The 22,020-nt window shown below is 38.6% G+C and overlaps 1 protein-coding gene across 2 annotated transcripts in view; it reads left to right on the forward strand.

Annotated features, from left to right (window-relative positions):
• Positions 1–22,020, forward strand: part of SGIP1 (SH3-domain GRB2-like (endophilin) interacting protein 1) — a 194,505-nt gene that overhangs the window by 134,335 nt on the left and 38,150 nt on the right. For both annotated transcript variants that reach the window (XM_012653762.1, XM_012653763.1), the window contains 3 exons: positions 4,409–4,536; positions 5,492–5,618; positions 10,930–10,989. In XM_012653762.1, the coding sequence (XP_012509216.1) occupies positions 4,409–4,536; positions 5,492–5,618; positions 10,930–10,989 (315 nt within the window). The remainder of the gene's footprint in view (positions 1–4,408; positions 4,537–5,491; positions 5,619–10,929; positions 10,990–22,020) is intronic.

The raw sequence follows: 22,020 nt of genomic DNA on the forward strand, positions 1-22,020 counted from the left end.
TTGCTATTATTTTAATGTGTACCTTCTGTACCCTTATTTGAAATTATTTTAAAATGTTACCAGTAAAGACTATTGATTCTTAATAATTGAGCTGGAAAAAGCTATACTTTGCTGGTATTAAAGGATTGGATTTCTAAGTGGAAGATTGAACTGGGCCACTGAAGCCCATGAATAAATAAAACTTTGTACCATTATCTCTTTAATTAAGTCCAAGTTTATTTTCTGCTTAATCTTTTATTGATGGAATATACACAGAACTGTCAGAAATGTAAATTTTGTATGAAACAATAGGATATGGTCTCATGTTTTAAAGATTAGAAACTCTTCTTTGTATCTGCTTTTTATAACACTCAGCCTGATGGAACTAACTTTTCCTATTTAATTGGATATCATTAAGCTTACTTTAAAATTTCATTCACAGCAAGGTGACTGCCACTGACCAAGTGTAGACAGTACCTACAGCCTTATGAATCAAAAGAATTACCTGCTATTGAAAAACAGTTGGAAGTTAAGAATTTGCTCTAAGAATTTTAATTTCCTTATGGCAAAAAGTTATAAATTCCCCATTTGGCCAGAACAGTGCTTTATTGGAATGCAGACTCTGATTCTTGGCAAAGACTATTTCTTCTCCCATGTGAATTGTATGTCAGGGGACAGGAGGGAAAGGGAGTTTTATTGGCCTACAGCAAGTTTTGAGGCCAGAGAAAGAGAAAAGTAAAGAGAGAATGTTCAGTGCAACATTTGTTAACATAGAAAGCTAATGCAATATTAAAAGGTGCTTTACCCAAACACATACACATCCATAAACAAATGAGTTTAAGCTACCAGGGGCTGAATTGACAAAATAAATTTCTTAACTACAAGTCTTTTAGAACAGCAATGTCCAATACAGGCGTCACGGGCCCATGTAGTTATTTTTATTTTAATGTTTATAATGTAAAATTAATGTAAAAATCAGTTCCTTAGATACAGTAGCCACAATTCAAGTGCTCCATGACCACACGTGGTTACTGACTATCTCATTAGACAATGCTGCTGTAGAACATTTTCATCATTGCAGAAAGCTCTGTTGGACAGTACTGTTTTAAGGCTTTTAATGTGTTGGTCATAAAAAAAAAAAACAAACACAGTATATAACCATTTACATACATATTTAGTACTTTTTTCAAAGAAATGGTATAAGTGTGTTTTAAGAAACACAATTTGGGAAAGGTTGTTTAATTCTTTACATATCTCAAAGTGTATATATTTTAATTCATTTGAGTCTCCTAGCAGCATCATGGTATTATTAGCCTCTTTTTGCAGACGAGGAAACTGAAGCTCAAAGAGGTAACTTGGCCATGGTCACAAAGCTAATAAGTAGCAGAGCCAAGATCTGGCCCCAGATCTGTTGAATTCCAAGGCCTGTGCTTTGCCACACCTCCCCAGCCGCCTTCACTGCCTCCCGCCCCCACAACACATAAAAAGACAGATGCAAGTTGAGGCTGTAGATATGTGGTCAGGAGTTACCAAAGAAACTACAATGAAACTGCAGGTTGAGAACAGCAAATAGTTGCCAACTTTTTTTTAACTCACAAAACCTAATGTACATCTGATTTTTAAAGTTAAATCTTCAACAGTGGTGGTGTCCCATTTATGTTCCAGCATTGTTTTTGCAAATAAACACTGCTTGAGGGGGAATGAAAGCATAATTGAAAATGGAACAGGGAGGATAAAGATGTACGAATCATAACTGTCTACACTCTTAAAACATGAAACAATTGGGCAATCTCACAAAAGCTTGTGAAGCCTTAGTTCAGTTGTGAAATACCCCTCAGGCCCAGAGTTTCCTGCCGAGCCTTGGGGTTCTGTCAAGCAGGGTTTTAAGTGAAATGTCCTTTTGCTTCTTACATACTCTCTTGATCTTTCTAACTGCACAATAAATCAACTACTCAATTTAGTAAAGAAACATTTATTTAAACGGGATCTGTAAAGGAAACAGAAAACAACCAACCTTTCAATTAAACAATTAACATTTTTTCTTTACTTTTTAGTTGTATTTGTATCAAAAGACTTTATCATCAACAAAAGTCTTTATCATCAACATCAACATCTCTTGCCTTCTATTTGTGTAGCATTTTACATAGTAAACACTTTCATAAGCATTTTCAATTTTGATTGTTGGAACTACCTTGTAAGGTAGAAATAATGTCTCATTTTTTCAAACAAGGCTGCTGAGGCTCAGAGAGAGGTTAAGCTCTCACAGTAAAAAGAGGCGGGCAGGGCCAGAACTCAGACCCTCTGCCCGTGTATTTGTGCTTTTCAATATTCCACACCACCTTGATAACAACCCCTAAACACTTTCCCAAGCATGACTGAAAGGAGTTTTTAAAATTTCTTTCTGGAACATGCAGGGAAAGGATAAACAGCTGGCCTTTTCCTGAGACAGATTCAGAAGACTATTTCTTGAAAACAGACCTGTGGATAGACATTTTGGACCATTCCTATGGCGTGCTTTTCCCAGAGCTAAATAAAACACCCCCACCCCACCAAAAGAAGCCTCATGAAACTTCTTAAGACTTTACTGCTTAAAGGCTTATTTCCCATCTCTGTGCTGTTACTTCTATCTTCTGAAAACATCCTGGCTATAAATCTACTAACATAATACTCAAAAGAAAACCTTGTAGTGAGGCCTGTCAAAACATATCCTGGTTTTTTGTTTTTTTTTTAAAGAGAAGATTAGCCAAAAACTTAAGAACATTTATATTTAGAGAGATGTGTACAAGCCAACCATGCAAGAATAAGAACAGACTTTCAGCAAAATGTGGGACTCCGTACCACAGTCCATCTAAAGCTGCAAGAGACTATATTTAGAAGCTTGGACTTTGGAGGTATACATACAATTTGAGCTAAATGACCTTGGACAAGTTACTGAATATCTCTGGGTTTCTGTCTCCATTGAGATTCTAACAATACCTACCTTAAAACCTTATCATGGGGATAACATAATATATGTCAAGGACCTAGCATAGACCCTGACCCAATGAAATAAAAAGTAAGAATACGGTCAAGTAGGAATATGGTAGGTGGGCTCCCTACTGTAGAGGAGGGGGGTGGAGGTAAAGAGAGAGGGAGGGTAATAATGAGTAGGGTTTCACACTAATGTGATTACACTTAGAAGAAATGGCACAGAGAAACACACTCAGGATTTCAGATTGTTTAAACAAGAGGATCCAAGATGACCCCCAGGGATTCTCGTAAAACAGAGCAGATTTCTGAGATGGTAGGTTTTGCCGCTCTACTTCAAAGCTCTTTGAGAACCTGAAAATCTGGAGACTGGGATGCTGGCCTAGAACTGTCCAGAGATCACAGTTGTGTGGTGTGTTGGGGGCAGGCGGCAAGGGGGTGGCAGGTGTGGGGGTAGAGTATGGATATTTTCCTGGGGCAAGATTTCTTAGAATTTTGGGGGGATGATTTGATACCTATGCCTCTAAACAAAGTGACAAAACCTCAGGAGTAGTTGGAACTTTTCTGAACAAGAACTATTTGAATATTGATGTGACTTTCTTAAGATTTTTAGCCAAGTATTTTTCCCACGTATTCCAGACGTATGACTGAAGATGGGCAGACCCCTGAGTCCAGAGCCCCCACTGGTGTGCTGACCAGTGTGCATGCCAGCCTCTGTGTGTCTTCTGTGTTTCATATGCTTGTCATTGACAGCCAGAAAAGTAAATCCAAGAGGCTATTTCAAAAAGCATCACAAAAATCATCATGGGCAAACTCTAGGTTGACAGATTCCTACGTAGCCTCCCTCACAAAATAAAATCTTCTAAGTTCAGTTCAGTGTGTTTCTGTTATTAATATTTTAAATATAATAAAAGAGCACCCCTGTTGCAAAGGGACAATGAAAAAAGATTTTAAATACAAAGCGCTCAGGCAACATCTGATTTACTTTTATATATTTTGTCCGTTGCTTACCATCAAGTGTTTGGGTACATTGATAAAGTTAGTGCTCATATTTTCATCTTGGACATAAACAAATTCTAAATACATGAAAAAAAACAAGAGAAATTATCATAAGTTTAGTGTGTATACAATCAAAATGAGAAGTACCTACCACCCAGCTAAGAGTCTTCAGGATTTACTCTCTGTCACAGAGTAATAAAAGGATAATAAAAGGATTTACCTTTCATTGGGTGTCACATGACAGCAAAAGGCAATAAGCTTCAGCTTCTGCCATCAACCATAGTTCAACTGAGTGATTTTTTTTCTTTATTGAAAAAAAAAAAAAAAAAAAAAGGGCCAAAAGGGTTAAGAAAAGAAACGCCCAAGGGAAAAAAAAAAATGTCTGGGACTGGCATTGTACCATGGTGACAGTGCTTTGGCCACATGGGTTTCCAGCCATTTTTAATACCAGCTTGTTTTTCAGGTGCATCATCCCCTGCTCGACCAGCCACTCCTTTGGTTCCCTGCAGCAGTACCACTCCACCTCCACCTCCTCCCCGGCCTCCGTCTCGGCCCAAGCTACCTCCAGGAAAGCCTGGAGTCGGAGATGTGGTATGTTCCCCTCTGCCCTGGCTTGCCCAGAAACAGATGATGAGAGTGACCAACAGCTCCAAATGCCTTGACAAAGGACATCTCAACTTCAGGTCTAAGCATTTAGAGCACTTGTGCAGGCAACCCTTACAGGTGGCATCTGAAAGACAATCACCGCAGGACGTTTCAACCCTCCTCAAGTCTCTACCATCTTTCAAGTCAAGGTCTGAAATGATAGGAATAGGATAGCTGGGCCCTCAGCTCTGCTGTAGGGGGTTGGATGCAAGTGAAGATAGTAATGTTCAGTTGTTTTAAACCCTTTAGAAAGAGTGTTTCCCAATATTTGTCTGATTTTAGAAAACTCCAAGGGAGGGCAAGTCCTGGTTCCTGTCCCCAGAATACAGATAAGCTATTGGTGGTAGGCACACCATAAAGAGGAGAGTGACGGTATGATGGATTTTTTGCAGATGTTTCTTGCGTTGTGCTTTAACACTGTGAGGTGGAAAACCTTCTGTGTGAATAGTTAAGAGACTTGTGGTAGAGGTAAATTTCTTTGGTATTTGCACACAGGAATCACAAACTGACGCTGTCCATAATATTTGGCTTGGCTAGCGCAGTACAGTATTTTGTATTTCAGTATCTTTAGTTGGGTGTGAGCTCTCACCTGGTGTTACCTGCTTAGTCCCTGAGGGCATATAAGTTTGCAGTCCTGAAATGGACCCACTGACCATGTCACAGATCCCAGCTTTTCAAAGCCTAATGTACCTAGTGACTTCAGCATGTTATTTACAGTTTCTCCAGCTCCGTTCCACAAGCTCCTGTATAGATATAATCAACTTCAGTGTAAAAATGGCACTATCTGTTCTACTTTAAGAACCCGAGTTGTCGTATCCGGGGCTGGGAGACATTAGAAATATGGAACAAAAATACTACAACCTGTGTATCTAACTTTTCATCTCTTTTCTTCTCCCTACAGTCCAGACCTTTTAGCCCTCCCATTCATTCTTCCAGCCCTCCTCCGATAGCGCCCCTAGCCCGGGCTGAGAGCACTTCTTCAATATCGTCAACCAATTCCTTGAGTGCAGCCACCACTCCCACAGTTGGTAAACGTTGTCTCCTCTCTTTTAATCCGTTTGTAGTTTGGACTGGCTATTTTTTATGATCTGAAATTCCCAAGGCCCTATGTTTCTGGTTGAAACTGTTTTGCTGTGTGTTTTGCTACTATCACCTGACTCTTCTTTTAAAACCACCTTCTCAGCAAAGGAGCCCAAGTGCTTTACCTAAGCAAAGAAACAAATAAAAGGACGTTAACACGTGTGTTTCGCAGGCATTTTCTTACGCTATTCCATACAGAGCTACTCAAAAAAGGTAAAGAAGAAATCATCAAGGAAGGTTTTAGAATTTAGATCTTATTTCTTATAACAAAAGGAGTCTCCTCTTAGGGAAAATGTTTATTTAAATCCCAACTGTGTACCTCATCAGAAATCACAAAATTGAGGACTTGTATTTTCTTGAAAGTTTCATTGCTTTATCATTTTTGGTTGTCCTTATGTTGACAAATGTTATATACACATTGGCGTTGTGGGACTTGAGCAAACTTTTTGACATTTGTTTCTAGTGCTTTTCAGTGATGTGTGGTCAATTTTCCCAGAGAAATAAGTCATTGCTGGCATTTTCAGTAAAATGCCTTTGTGCTTCTTTCCCTGTGCTGTGATGAAAGTGAAGAGTTGAGAATGGCTGCCCAGCTGGTTGGTTTTCCCAGGTTTAAATGCCTCATTTTGCCTGGAGCAGCTTCCCTCTTGCCAAGGCTGGTCTCTCTCTTCTCCTACCTCCCATGGGCTCCTGCTGCCTCTCTCACTTTCGCATGCTGTCTCTGACCTCCGGCTCTCCCATCCCATTTTTCCCATGTGACCCCCACTCCCCATTGTCTTCCTTTCTCTGAACGCCCCTCCATTTCTTCCATGTTATAAGCCAGCCTACCCATCCCGCATTGTTTGGGAGAACCATTAACCAAAACTAAATAAATTCTTGCTGCTACTTACAGAAGAGCAGACTGCAGAGTTGCCCATGTGAAGTAGCTTGATCAAAGCCTTAAGCTCTTCTGGAGAAAGAATTGCCTATTTTCCCAGAGTGCCTCTTAAGGCCCCCAAAGGGAATTTCAACTATATCACATGCTCTATATTTTTAATCAGACCATCCCAACAAGAACCCTTCAAATTTGGTAAAAATATAGCCAGTTATCCAGTTTCATGTGATTTATTAGCAGATATATTTAACATTATTTATATAGTCACGTTTATTCTTTGCATCAGTTGAGGCAATTTGGGGTTTCCTATCTCTCCCATTGCCTGTTAGCTCATTTCTCTCTCATTTTTTTGCTTGTTTTTTTTTTTTTGTGTGTGTGTGTAACATTTATATTTTAGCTCCATCTCTGTAATACACCTTAATTGCTACAGCCATCCCCCTCTACTCTGTTTTGTTTTCTCAAGATTGTTTGTTTCACCCACTTCATGTGGTTTCCCTTATTGATCAGAGAGGAAAGTAAGAGTGAATTGTCACTCAAAAAGGGGACCCCAAGTGACCTCAGATGAACCATCTAACATGTTCGTTCAACTCACTATAATTCATAGAGAGAATTGCACACACAAGGAATTTAAACTGTGTCCATGTTTTGTATGATGTGTTTCTGTACTCCCTGCTGTAGAAATCTCAAATCCTGGCCAGCAACTTTGATTCTTAACACATCTACTACATGTTCTTTCAAGATGAACCACAGAGGGTTTAAAAGAAAAATAGCCACATAAGAGGATAGTCACATTGCTCTGTGGCTGAGGGGCATACTGATTTAATCTGTTGGGTTCTGCTCTTTTTATTTGGTTTTCATCTTCCTGCTGAATTCCTCACTCTCCTGTTATGTATTTCCTCCTGCTGCGGGTCGCCTGACAGCCACTTTTCTGTGAAGTAAATACACTATTAAATGACTGTCCAGCAGCTTCTTGCGTGTTACTGTTCCTCTGCTGCTGGAGAGGACGCGCTTTGGCTGTTCGACACCGAGGGGCCTGCTCAGGACTGCCGTGAAGTGTCAACTTAGTGTAGTCAAATGCCTTGAGGGAGGCAGAGAATTTCAGCAGCAAACTCCTTGAAGTTTATGTCTCTACATTTCCCTCCCACTGCCACAATACTTTTTTAACGTATCCTATGGTACTTGAGCTGAAATTGGGGCATGTATAATGGGAACCAATGAGCCAAGTTTACCCTAATTCAAGAATTAAATTTTTAAGAGCAAGTCTAAACTTTCTACACAGCAATTCATGTAAGAAAATGCCCCTAAAGGCCTTTGGTATGAAATCTTTCATAAGAGCTGTGATTATAAAGTAGTAAATCTGATGCCACAGCTGAGAGGACAATTTTCTGTATATTGTCACACTCAAATAATGATGAGCTCCTACACAACTGCATTTTATTGAATTTAAGACAGCCTTGATTTAAAAATGCTTCATTATTTTATATATGAGTAAGAAAGGCGGAAAAGGTGCCAACTGAGCTAAGATGAAATACTCTCTTATCACATTAATTATTAATATAAGACCCATCCCAATTTCAGACAGGATAGAATGTGAAAAAGTGCACATTTTAGAATCAATGAAATACAGTAAACTCTTTTTGCCCTAGAAGAATCTCACAGGACCTTGTATTACATGCCTTGGGAAAAAATCCTATTAATATTATGGAGACAGGGAAAATGTTTGTAGTTATTCTAAGAAACTCCTCAACATTTTTGTTACTTGTTTTTTATTTCTATGGTCGATGGCAGTTTTTTTAAATGTTTGCAAAATCTTCCATAGAACCCACTACAAAAAGACCACCATAAAAATATTTTTTCTTCACTGTTAATTATATTCCTTCCCTGCTAATTATGCATTTTAAATTGCATCTTTAACAACCCAGGGATCTGTAATGAATGAAAAGTAATCATTTATGGGCACCAAAGGATACATCAGATAGGTTTTGGTGCTATGCTCCTTTTGGTTCAAAACTTTGAGTAAAAATTATTTGTATTCAGCAGTGGAACAATAGCATCTAAAACATAAAATATGTCCTCTAAGCCTTTTTCTCTCCAACGTGGATTGCAATTCTAAATTGTACAAGCTTTCAAAAGCATATCTGTGTTAGTACTAATTGTGCTGCACAAAAAGGCCTTTGGAGGTGGATATTCCAGATCCCAAGGAAAAATTCCCACATTTTATTTTCCCCCCTTATGCTATTTTATTGGAAAGGCCTGTCTCCAGTACTCCCATAGATGTTATAGAAATTGCATTAACTTATTCTAGGCACCAAAAAGCCACATGTATAATAAAAACTGTGATGAACAGGTTATATCCTACAACTTTAAGAATTGACCCAAAAAAAGTAGTTTCCCTGCCTTACTCCCTAAGGAGGCAAGCCAATTTTCTATTTTCCAAAGAACATTACTGTTTATGGAATATTTTTATACCCTCATCAATTTCCTTATGCTCTCTATACTGTAGATAGGATTCTTCCTCACTGGTCTTTGTACAGATGTATTCAATTGTCTATTGAAAATTGTTGTAATAATACCCTTAAGACCTGTGACATTGAGAACCTTTATTTTAAGCACATTGAGTAAAAATCCCAATGACTTGCATTTGTTAGTGGTGAGAAAGTGAGACCTTGTAAAGAGCTGAAACAGCTGAAGTCCAGAGGCTCAATTCATGATATTATGACCAATTTGCAAAGACAGTTAGCCACAGCTGGATACCATGGCCAAAGATGAAATTATAATAATGCTGTTCAAAATGAGCAGTCCATTGCTATCAAAGGCAGGTGCAAGGCAAATTGGCTTTGGATATTGATATGGCTGAAATGGAATAGTTCATGCTGGGACCTTGGATTTATACTGTTGTTTTTTTATGGTCACATTAAAAGCATCTTTTTTCCCCATGGGAGGAAGGTGCATGCTGGGTGATCCCATTGAGCTCCCAGGGCTCTGTCAGGAGTTCTTGTTGATGGACATATGTCTGGCCACTTGAGAATTGTGTTGAAGTGAAATACACTCGCATAAGTCAATTATTAATGATAGTGGCTTTAGCAACTCCTGAGAAGGTGGGGCATGACTTCTTCCCTGGAGCTGACTTCAGCCAAATTCACAGATACCAGAAACCTGGTGTTTTTTACAATTTTAATTTCTTCTCATAGAATCATCATAAAATAAGCACATCACTTTTTTATATCCTACATAACTCCAGTGTCTTAAGTTTTGTTTCCTTTTTCCATTACAACCATTTCTGTGTTTCAATCAGTAAAGTGTGCTGCTCGATTTCATTTGGGATTTGTATTTGTGTTTTTGTTTTCCATTCGTTTATGTTTCTTTGGTTCGTAGTGTCAGAAGATGATGTTTTTTATGACAAACTGCCCTCGTTTGAAAGGCGCTGTGAAACGCCTGCAGGTATGGTGCTAGCCGAGTGATCTCTAGATACCTAGATTTCAAAAATCCAAGCCATTATCCATCTGAATGCTGTAAACTTCATGGACATGCTCCTCACCTCATGAGTGTCCAGTGCCTCTCAGATTCACCCTGTGTATTTACTGTTCATTGTGGAACTCATGCCTCTGAAATATTTTAAGTGAATATATTAAAAAGCAGCAGGTTGCATGACAGTTTCTCAGTGAAAAGGTTCAAAAAAGGTGAAATGCTATTGCTTTGTGAATTTACAAAGTGAGGAATAATTAAACTGCTCAGAATTACATGTCTGGTCACTGCTTTTTAATTTAAAAAATAATAGAGCACCATTAGTAATCTTGTTTTCTCTTTGGTACATAGGTAAAGGGTGTTTTGTGTCTGAATACCTAAGGTGATTCCAGGGGACGGGATGGAAGATATAGGATATCTGCCATGACCTTTAAATTGATATGCAATGCTGTTGTCATTTAAAACCTAAGCTAGTGTTTTGTACAACCTATAACTTTGAGTTGATCTTTTTGGAAACATAGAAGGAGATGACATTGAAGACGAAATGGATACAGCAATTGCTGAATAACAGTTTGCCCAAATTAGTGCAGTTAAAATATGCTGACGCCCCTGCATGGCCAGGAAAACTTCTGCTCCATGCATACAAGCACCAAGTATCAAGCTACCAGCAACATGTACCCATTCCTTTAGGCCTCCATAGCTTTGCTTTTGCTTTCTGTTTCCTGAACTAATTTTTATTTTTAAAAATAAAATGAAACAAAACATAGACTGCCAGCCTTCCCTTTTTCCTGCACGCTACTGGCATGCAGTGCCTCCTCCCTTCCCCATAGTGAGATTAATGACCTGCTCTGTAACTCACATTGTGTCCTTCTCTCTCCCTCTCCTTAACCCTTCCCATCCCGCTTCAACTCCTGGCCATACAGAGAATGAACAGCCTTCCCTCGTTTGGTTTGACAGAGGAAAGTTTTATTTGACTTTTGAAGGTAAGTAGTACATAGCATACCAGATTCTAATTTATATTCGCCTCATCCTTATCTCCCCACCTGCTTTTCCAAATCCCACTTCTCTTCAAAAGTTCTGGTCTCCCTTTCTATACGAAAATGCTATGGCTACTTAGAAAACATCAAATACTAAAGAAAATATTACATGAATTTGATTTGTATGTGATCTGCAATTTTTCATCTTAAAAAATTAAAGCGAATTTGCAGTTAATATTGGTTACATAATTAACTGTGGTCAATTGAAAACAAAATAAAACAAAACGCACCTTGTTTGGCCAAGGAACTTAACTCTGTCAACCAGGGCTCTTTCCTAACATTTTTGCAAATGCAATGCAACAAATATAAGGATATTTTTGGTTAGTACTGGCATTTAACTTTGTTTTGGATAATTAATATTTCAGATACAACCTCTATTATTGTAAAATGTAAATATGTATATATATTCTTATGCCAACGAATGCTGTATAGGAGATCAGAAAAATGGGGAGAAGAAAAAAAGGAGCATTTTATTAAGTTTGATCTGCATCTCCTGAAATTGCAATTGGAATCATTGACTGCAGTAAAATGGGCAACTATCAATGGACTTGCCTTTTGAAAAGATTCAGAAAAATATATGTAAATATAATGTCAAATATCTAACCACAATGTTTGATAATTTGTTATATTCTACATTAAGGATTAGCATTCTTCTGTTTTGTATTTAAATTCTAAATCATCTTGACAGGCCAGGCACTTGATAAAATGGCACATTTGAACTAACGGTGGGGTCTACGGCCATACCACCCTGAACGCGCCAGATCTTATCTGAACTAACGGTGGGAGAAAAACTAAGTAACTTAACTTAATTAAGTTATTAAGTAACTTAATTAATAGGTCATCTTATATATTAAGTTTTATCACATAAATTCCTACTTTCTAGAATTTTAAGTAGCTAAATTTATCCTGCAATCAAAAGTAAGCCAAAAAATATTTTACTCTAGAATTGAATCTAAATATTGAACTTGTCTTTATGTTTCATGGCAACAAAAAGAATTTTCCTAATTTGGGTATGTGTTTTAATGCAACAAAAAGAATTTTTCTAATTTGGGTATGTGTTTTAATGCAATTTTTAAAATCAGAATGGCTGATACACATAAATAGTCTGTATGGTTGCAGCTTTTTTCTCCCAACAGTGAGCTTTGTTTGTAGGATGGTCCTAGAGATGAAAGCTCTTAGCTCAGAGTAGCTTGGATAACGTCAGGAAAGATGGTCTGAATTCAGACTTTCCAAATATCCTGATATCTTGTCCTGGCTTGGCTGGAGGACAGGTGGATAGGCAGTCTTCAGGAGAGGATGTATGTTCTGCACATGACGTCAAAGCCTTCATTGCTTCAGGTTATTGATTTCGCAATAACAAAGATACAAAATCCGCAAACTTGTGACCTCCCAAACTTTCTCTTTGAATCAGATGGAATAAACAAGTGTCCAGGTATCTTGTTAATAAGCAGCACATCTCAGAAGCAGCAGCTATGTTTGAATAGGTTGGTAATCCTAAAGTGCACCCAGTACCTGTGTACGTAGAGCCCGTTCCCCAGTTCCATCTGGCCACAGCAGAAGCTGTAGTTTACCCTCTTTTATCCAGGAAATTAAGCAAGACACTATGGAAACCCTCAAGTAATTATCTGGGGCTCCATAAAAAATAACTGTAACAGTTTTTTTTGTTGTTGCTGTTTGTTTTGGCTGGAGTATGTGTTGGCTCGTTTGCTTAGGTTTTACTGTGGGTCTCTTTTTACAGCGAGAGATAAATAGTTTTTGAAGATACCAATCTAAAGATATTTTTGGTTTTTGTTTTTAAGATATATATTATCAATCAAATAGTGTCCTGGTTTTAATAAATGCATGAAATAACATATCATATTTTATGTAAATACAATATTTGTTAGTAGCTTTCTGGATATCCAAAGTTTATAACATTGCCATTCTAATCACTAAGACCCAAACTCCTTAAGCATCTCAATTTGGGCCAAAAGAAGTCATGCAAGAAAAAGTTCTAATAGATATTAATTGGAGTCTCCTAAGATAATGTTATCTTCATCTTGGACTTTGTTCAAGTTAGAGAAGTATAGATGAGGCTTCCTGAGGGGATATGTGAACAGCCATATCATGAATGTACGTGTCTCTGTATATCTCACCAAGTAACACGTACATGATAAAAGTATATTAAAATGCACTTCAAGGGAAACCTTAGGAGAGACTAAAAATGACACCTCGCCACCTGAGCAAGAATGACTATGTTTTCAGAATGGAGAAAGTTTTGTTTTCATCATTTACATACATTAGCCTCAAGTATTTTTAGCTACCGCAACTTAGAAGGGTTTTTTTGTATTATCTCTGTGATGATGTCACAGAAATGGTGACATTTTAACTTACCTGGAGAACAGTGCCCCCACCTAAATCTATATACTCCAAAAAGACTTTCATTCAACATATTTTATTGAAAAGCACTCCTAACATATTCTTCTAGGGCACTCTGGTTTTGCCCACATTTGTTATTATTAACATTATCTTCAATTCTTCATTCTGGGACTGTAGAAGAGCACGAAAAGACTCTCATGTCAAAATATTCACCTACTCCAAATAGCTTTTCCATTATTTATTGAGTTGTAAATAGTGTCTTTATAGTGTTCAGAATCCTGCCCTGCCTTATTCGTCGTTTTGTTCTTACAATGCTTTAAGCATCACAGTCACTCCATCAATGTTGGAGCCACTGACCAACCAATCAACTAGGAAGTGAACATTGGCTTATGAGTTATTTGGAGATCACGTGAAGTGCTTCACACTTCCTAATTTAATTTGACAAGAGAGATAGAAAAGTGTTAGACTGGTTCTAACTCACAAGAGTCCTAAAGTTTTCCTGAATATAAAAGTTTTTAGTTTTATAAGCAGCTTCACTGAAATTTCAAGCTATTTATTTTAAATTGGGCTTTAAAAAATGTAAAGGTTACAAATGATAATGACTTCTTAAATTCATCCAAGAGTATATCCTATTGAAGCTATTAATAGCAAATGTTCTTTTGAGGTGGAAGGGCAAGATATTTCCATGACAAATAGAAGACGTGACTGTTAGCTTTTTGAACAATTCCCTTGAGTGTTTTAACATCATGATGTTTCTGGAAATGTGCTATTCCTTTCCTTGGTTAGCTTTTTAACTACAAAATCATCTTGTGTGTGGTGGTGAAAAAAAAGAGCCCCTCCTATCATGAGTCCGGGGATGACCTCGTGTCAAAATATCACCTCTAGCATCTGTTCAGTCTCTCATCTCTTACACACCCTCATCTCTAGATTGCTCTGTGCTCCTGATTATTGCTCTTCCTCCATCATTCCCACGGGAATGTCACACCCCTAGCAACGCAGTTCTCTGCAGTTTCCGTCTCTCTGCTGCACTCGCCCACCCATTTCCTTGATGGAATCCCAGTCCTCTCCAGGGACCATCACTTCTGTAGCACTCTCCTCAGGCAGTTCTTCAGTCTTCTGTGGGCCATATGGCACAGGACTGGGAGGCAGAGTTTGGATTCTCCCAGCTCCCTATTCCACTTCCGAAAGCTCCCTGACTGTGAAGAGCAGCCATCTGATAATTCCACCCTCTATGCTTCTTACTGTAGTTAACAAGTCAGAGCATCCTTCTGCATTTATCTATAGGCTTAGCGATGCTGGCAGCTTCCTTTGCATCCTCTGCTCCACCTCACTTCCCAGCATCCTCCTACGACACAAATTCTATGTGTATGATCCACCCAATACACTGGCTCAGCTCTTGACTTCAGCTCCAACAACCTTTCTCTCCACTCTGCTCGGGAATTCACACCTCCGGCCGCACCCTGGCAATGGTTCCCACTGGCAAGTGTCATTTTTGGCTATTTCATAACAAACAATTTGCCACCCTTTTGTATACCAAAGACTATATTGAGCAATGATTCTTTCATTGAGCAAATATTTATTGAGTGCCTACCATGTGCTAGTACTGTCCTGCGAACTCCCCTGTAGTGAACAAAACAGAAAATACCCATATCACCATGGAGTTTATATTCTAATGTGAAAGGTTAAAAATAAGATAAATAAGTAACTATATAATATGGAGATGGTAATGAGTTCTACAGAAAAAAATAGAATAGGGAAGGAGAACAGAGCATATTGGGGTTGTAATTTTAAATAGAGGGATTTGAGGAAATAAAAATAATGAATAATAATCACTGACATCAGAGTACTTACCATGAGCAAAGCACTTTTCCATCCATTGTCTCATTTTATCTGCACAACTCACTGCTGATGGAATTGGGATTCAGGTAGTGTAAGTAACTTGCACAGGGTCACACAGCCAGGAAGAGGATTTAAGCTCAGGCTGCCCAGCTGGAGACAATTTGCTCCACCACCCACCCTACTGTGCATATATGATCTCATTCGGTCTTTGCAACAGCAAAGGTTTTTCCCTAATCTCCTAACTGTCCAGCACTCTAATTCCCTGACACCATACCTTATTTTTCCCCTTTTAATTGTAGCTGACACACAATAATTATACATACATGTGGGACATAGAGTAACATTTCGATAAGTGTATACAATGTGTAATGATCGAAAGGTAACTAGCATACCCATCACCTCAAACATTTATCACTTCCTTGCATTGTGAACATTCAAAATTCTCTCTTCTATAATAGATTTTTTTGAAATATGCAATAAATGATAATCAACCATATTTACCCTACAGTGCTATAGAGCAGTCATTCCTCCTATCCAGCTGTAATTTTGTATCCATTAACCAAACTTTGAACTCCCTCAGACCTCTGTTCTCACACCCTTACCATTCTCACCCAGTCCGCTATCCCAGGCAAGCATTCAAGTTCTTTTTTCTATATAGATTAGACCCCAGAGAGGGAATATGTGTTTCTGAAAGGACCTTAATCAGCTATACAATAGGAGCTACATTTTTTCCTCTTTGGAATTATATTGTCTCTGTGAAAAAATAAAATCTGGAGCATTTTAAATGTCTGAACTTCTTAAGCAGGTTATTAAATACCCCTACTTAGGAATTGGTAAGTCACAATTATAATCATAGAGCACTTGACCTTTCTTAGCCTGACATAGTAATAAAATCTTGTAAGAGATGAACAGGTCAAATTTTTCACGTGTCCGCAAGAATACTAATTCATTCACTTGAGAGCCACTAAAGAAAGGAAAATTGGAAGACGTGACCAGTTTTCTAGGAAGCAACTGCTTTGCCAAATTCACAATATTCTTCCAGTGGGAAATGTTCACTAATTATGCCTACCCCACTGAAGGCCTTTCTCAATCAATAATGCAGTAAAGTTATTGAGCGACCACTCTCCGCAAATCACAGTGTTAAGTACAAACAGGTTGAGGGAAAAAAATGTAGAAACATTAAATGCAGTTTTTTACAAGGCTGTCTGTCTTAAATATATTAATATCATGCTCCCTAGCTGCTCTGAGTTTTTATGTGTAGACGATATTATTTATATGAAATGTAAAATCCTTCCTATTAAAATAACTGAAGGTCATAGGTTGTTTTTTAATAGCCTAAACCTGTTAAGAAAATTAAAGAGAGCTGAAACTGCAAAATGTTTTGCCAGGCAGATCTGACAAGGATTTCAGTATTCACTTTGCCTCTTCATAATAAATTAGCTAGCTGCCTGGTTCTGAAAATCTCTAGGATTAAACAACATGCTGATATTTTGCTTGGTTCTCTGTTCTTTGAGGCAGTTGCCCTGTCTCACTCATGTTTAGTGTACAGCTGTCATGCTGGAAGAAGAAATTAGAATTGCAATCCCTATGCAAGGTGGAATTTTGAGAATTTTTTGAGAAAGGAAATGGATATGATCATCTTTGATTTTTAAGATTAGACACAGGGAGAAATTGAGGATTTACTGAAGCAACTCAGTAGTAAGGGACTGGCTTAATACTGTTGTCGTGGAGAGATTTGAAAAACACCATTGAGGTAGAAACATTTGACATCTAATAAGATGTGGAAAGGAGTAAAAACTGACTCCAAAGCTTCCATCCCGAGACACGGGGAGAAGGGTCGTGTTGTTAATCAGGAGAAAGTATTCTCCACCAGGAGTATATCTGGTCAGAAAAAAGGAGTTGACCTCTCAGGTCTGAGGTTCCTGCACAGCATCCATGGAGTATGAGTCTCAGAGTAAATGGACTTTGGAAATTTGGGAGCTATCTGCTTAGAGTTAAGGGCTGAATCCATGGAAATGAGGGGTTTAGCTTGGGGCATGCCTGTATCCAGGAGCAATTTTGGAAAAAAAACACGTTGGAACTTGGAACTGGCTCCGTTGTGTTTTTCTTTAAATAGCCACAAAAATATTAGTGATTGATTTTGAATGTGTGATATTCAGTGGTTATGATTTTGCAGGATATATTAGTGACCTGGATCTCTAGCTGATCTGTTGCCTCTCAGTTGTTCATGCCTGAGGGAATGCCTATCTGGCTCACCCAACTCTGAGTAGGACAACCTGAGCACAAGATAGGAAACTTGTAGACATCATGCACAGAAGAAAAATACCACCTTCTAGATGGCGATCATTGCCAATACAAGTTACTGTAGAGTTAATGCACTGCTTCTTTTCTTTAACTAGCCCATCAAAACCTTTGACCTCTCTTGGGTATATGTCCTTCTCACCTATTTTGTAATTTTTTTTTCTTTCTCCATTTTCTTCCTCCTTACACAGAGACATGAACAGTCAAAACTGAATATGAGACTGAATGCATTTTTTATGTCTGTTATACACATCAAATAAAACTGAAATGACTTACATGAACTTTAAAAATAATTGAGTAATAAATTTTATATTTCTTTGCTTGTGAATAGAAAGAAAATTATTTCTGTAGAACACTTTATTTTTTCTTTTTCCATGTAGTATAAGCTCTTGAGAAAATTTTAAATTTCCCTACCTACCCCTTCAGTAATCTCAGACATGTAAGTCATGTTTAAAAGAAGGAAGTAGTTGTCCCATTATGATATTACAGAAGTTAGGTTGAAATATTTCTCATGGTAACTTCAGTATGCATATGTGTAGATACACTCATGGTTCATGTTCTTTAGCAGGAATCAGGATTGTCTTTCTATGTTTGTATGTATGTGTACACAATTAATTATAATGGATGCACAGCAAAATGCTAAGATTTTCCATGTTTACTAACTCTGAAATAAGTAGTTATCTGACAGAAGAAATAATGAACTAATTTGTAGAATAAGGCCTTGATAATATTGCTACTAGGACAGATATTGTCTTGATTGTATTCATTCAATCAACAAGTATTTATTGAGCACCTGCTATATGCATGGTATGATGAAAGGTATTGGGGTTACAGCAGTGATCAAGAAAGACATTTCTCTGCCTTCATAGGGCATAGAAGCCAGGCATTAAACAAGTAGTTACAATATTGTATAAAGAATATTATAGTTAAGAAGATTGGGTGCTTTGGAGGCAGCCAGCAGGTAGAACTAACCTGGCCTAGAAGTTAGCATAATGAAAGAAATGGAAGTGTCATTTAAACCTAGATTGACTCTGCTTTGAAGCAATATAAAACATTGCTGTGTTAGAGTTCTAATTTAAAATCTTATGTAATGTGTAAATGTTAACTTAAAGGTATATTGGTTATTATCCTAGATATTGGAAATAGAAAGAGTCCTCAATTAATTCATATGTTTACTCTCAGTACATATACACATATTCATACACACATACACATACATATACATACATAAATAAAGAAAAAGATATGGAATATATTTTCCATATCACATATATACTTGATATCACAAATATATATAGAGAGAGGGAGATTGAGAAAGAGAGAGAAGTGTGGGGTGTGTGTGCATGGGCTCTGGAATAAGCTTTCTGGGTCTGAGTTGTAGCCTCAGCACAATGTGTTATTTAACTTAAACATGTCTTAGTTGCCTCCTCTGAAAATTGGAGTAACAATGACACATATTTCATAGGGTTGTGGTTAAGGTTAAAGTCAAGCACTGGTAACAGTACATACAAAGCACTCAATAAATATTAGCTATTAGTGCGATTGTCTAACTTCACACATCCCTTGCTTGTAACATGGCTGTGTTTTATTTAGTTTTTGGGGAAGTTTGAGTTGTTACATTCCAATCTTCTTCCACTTAAAAACCTGATAACTTGATTCTGCTGTGATTTGCTACATGGCTTCCTCCTCGTTAGCAGGGACAGTGAGCAATCTTTCTCTGCTGCTGTGGAACCAGAGAATGATTTGGAAGCATAATGCCACCTCCCTGCTGTATACCGCCTGCCTCCACCACAGCCTGTCATTAAAGCTTGTTGGGACTAATGATCTGCCTGGCAGTACGCTCTTTGGAGTTCTGGGTTAATGCTGACAGGAGATGTAGAAGAAAATCAATCTGTTACCCTCTCTTTTATTAAAGGATTTGTAAGTCATGACATCTCGGCAGATTTGACAAGTAATTTCAAACTTCCTGAGAAAAGAATGGAGAAGCTGAGAACCCTCAGGGGGCACTGCTTCACCTGTGGCTGGCTCTGAGCCTTTGACATGCAATAGCCAGCTGATGTCCTCTATAACTTGTTTTTATTATGTGTCTTTTCAAAAAAGTTGTCCACAGACTTAGGCTGCCTCCTCCATTGAGAAATACTCTTTTTATGAACCTCTGACTATAGCAGAGAGGAGAGCTGACATAAATGAATAAAAAAGGTATACTAAAGATTCAAAGAGATGATGACAAGACTCAGGACAATCTCCCATTTCTCAACCCTGTTATATGTCTGGAATGGATATATTTAATCAGCACCAGATATACCCCAAACAGATTTTAGACTGTTACTTGTGAAAGACCTTTGCAAACTATAGAGTCCCATATAAATATAATCATTGCCTCAAATTATAATTAACATTAATGAATATTTAATATACGCTAGGAATATGCTAAGAATTTCACATTAATTGCTTCGTTTATTAAATCAGAGGTTGACTTGGAGTCATTAAGATAAGTGCTGCCCTTAAAATTTTAACACTTTTGTGTCATCTACTATTTTGCACTGTGTGTGATAATCATTTCTGCTAAAGCGTGGACTGTCAGCAGATAGGCAATTTCATGAACTTGCTCTTCTCTGTTGGCTCTGCTGTACTAATGCACCAGGATAAAAGTAAACATGGTCGCGGGGCTCTTTCTGCTGCTGGCACACATTCACACAGGCGGCGTGTGGTATTTATAATTGTGTTTCTTAGTTTTATGTTCAGAGTAATGACAGCATGGCTTCCCCTAAGATCTCATTTAGAGGCTTGAAATATTCCTATGAGAAAACACAAAGGTTTTTTCTGGAGAAGTGTCACAAGGGAGCAGGGATGATGTTAAGTTTTCAAGGATGTTTTGTGGAATTGCAATCCTCATTGTGGAGGGTGAGTCCAAGAAGAGGAAAAATGAGTTCGTTAATGTTGGTTACTCCTTTCTTTAGATTTTTCCTTTTTATGTATCCTACACACAGCCCATTCCCCCACGAAACTGGCAGCTCAAATAGCAGGCTTTCAGGGTGTCAGACTATGGCAGATAGCATTCGTCCTGTTTCTCCGTTCATAGATATCAGCCCCCTGGGAGAATAACTTCCTGTAGTGCTCTAAATTACCAGCATCCACTTTTTAACTGTAAGGAACTACACAAGAAATAAATACCTGGTTCCCATGACAGGTATTGGAACATGCTGGCTGAATGGGAGCAGTGGCCCCTTCCCCAATTCATTACAATAGGAAGTGCAGTTTGAGCCAAGAAACTTGCAAGCACCTTCATCTCCCCAGTGGGAGCATGCCCCTGGCTGAGACAGAGAGGCTTACCTCTCCCCGCTTGGGGTCTTATGGTAGAACAGGAGTGCACAATTGGGGATCCACATACCCACCAGCATCCCACAGACACACGCACTGGTGGGTTAGACACATGGACTGAGGGGTAGTTCAAAAGCCAGTCTCAGGTGATGAGGGAATTCACATGGACTGATCTAATGGGAAATGCTATGGAGTTTAAGGGAGAAAATAGGGAGGGCACTAACCCCTACCCCACAGGGAAACTGTGCTGGTGGACAAGGGCAGAAACAGCCTGGCCCAGGGACTTAGCACTCACCCAATTAGGCCCCTCCCTTGCAAACAGCCTTCCTAGCTTGGAGAGATTGCCCTGAACTTCATACTAGTGGCTCCCCCTGGTATGCAACCTCTGAGCCCCACCAAGGCTTTGCAAAGCCTCTAAGGCTTTCACAACCCAGCCACAATCTGTCTTGCTCCTCCACCCATTTCAGAGGGAGTAGAGATCAAGCAACCCCTGCAAGCTACAGGGTCCCTCCTAAAGGTTGAAGCATTCATTGCCCCACCTGGGGGACGAGAGCTTACCATGGGCACAAAAGAACGCCTCAGCAGCTGGCTCTTCCATACAAACTTCAATCAATGACAGTGGAGACAACCCCATAGGTAAGCATAGCACCTTCCAACTCAAGCAAACAGGAAGTGGCTGATTCATACTCACAAGTACCACCCACCATCTCAGAGATTAAACTGGGGGACCAAATTTACTACTGCTGTTGGGAAGAGGTGAGGACAGTAGGTCAGAGGTAACCCAAGAGGTTCATCAGACCTGCTAGAACATCCCATATGCAATTTAGGTCCAGCACTCCTCTCCCTGGCACAGTCAGGAATCGCTCTTCAGGGACCCAGAGAGAGGCCCGTAAGCCAGGACTAGCACCTCCAGCTCTTCAGTGAGAGGCCAGATGAGAAGGAATCAGCAGAAGAACTCCAGAAACATGAAAAATCAGAGCAAAAGGACACCCCCAAAAGAAAGTAATAACTCCTTACCAATGGATACCAACCAAAATGAAAAGATTGAAATGAAAGATGAAGAATTTCAAACATGGATTGTGAGGAAGCTCAATGAAATAGAAGAGAAAATAGAAACCCAACACAAAGAAGCCACAAAAACAATGCAGGAAATGAATT

Source organism: Propithecus coquereli, unplaced genomic scaffold (genome assembly GCF_000956105.1).
Source record: "Propithecus coquereli isolate 6110/MARCELLA unplaced genomic scaffold, Pcoq_1.0 Scaffold427, whole genome shotgun sequence".
NCBI classification, from domain to species: Eukaryota; Metazoa; Chordata; class Mammalia; order Primates; family Indriidae; genus Propithecus; species Propithecus coquereli.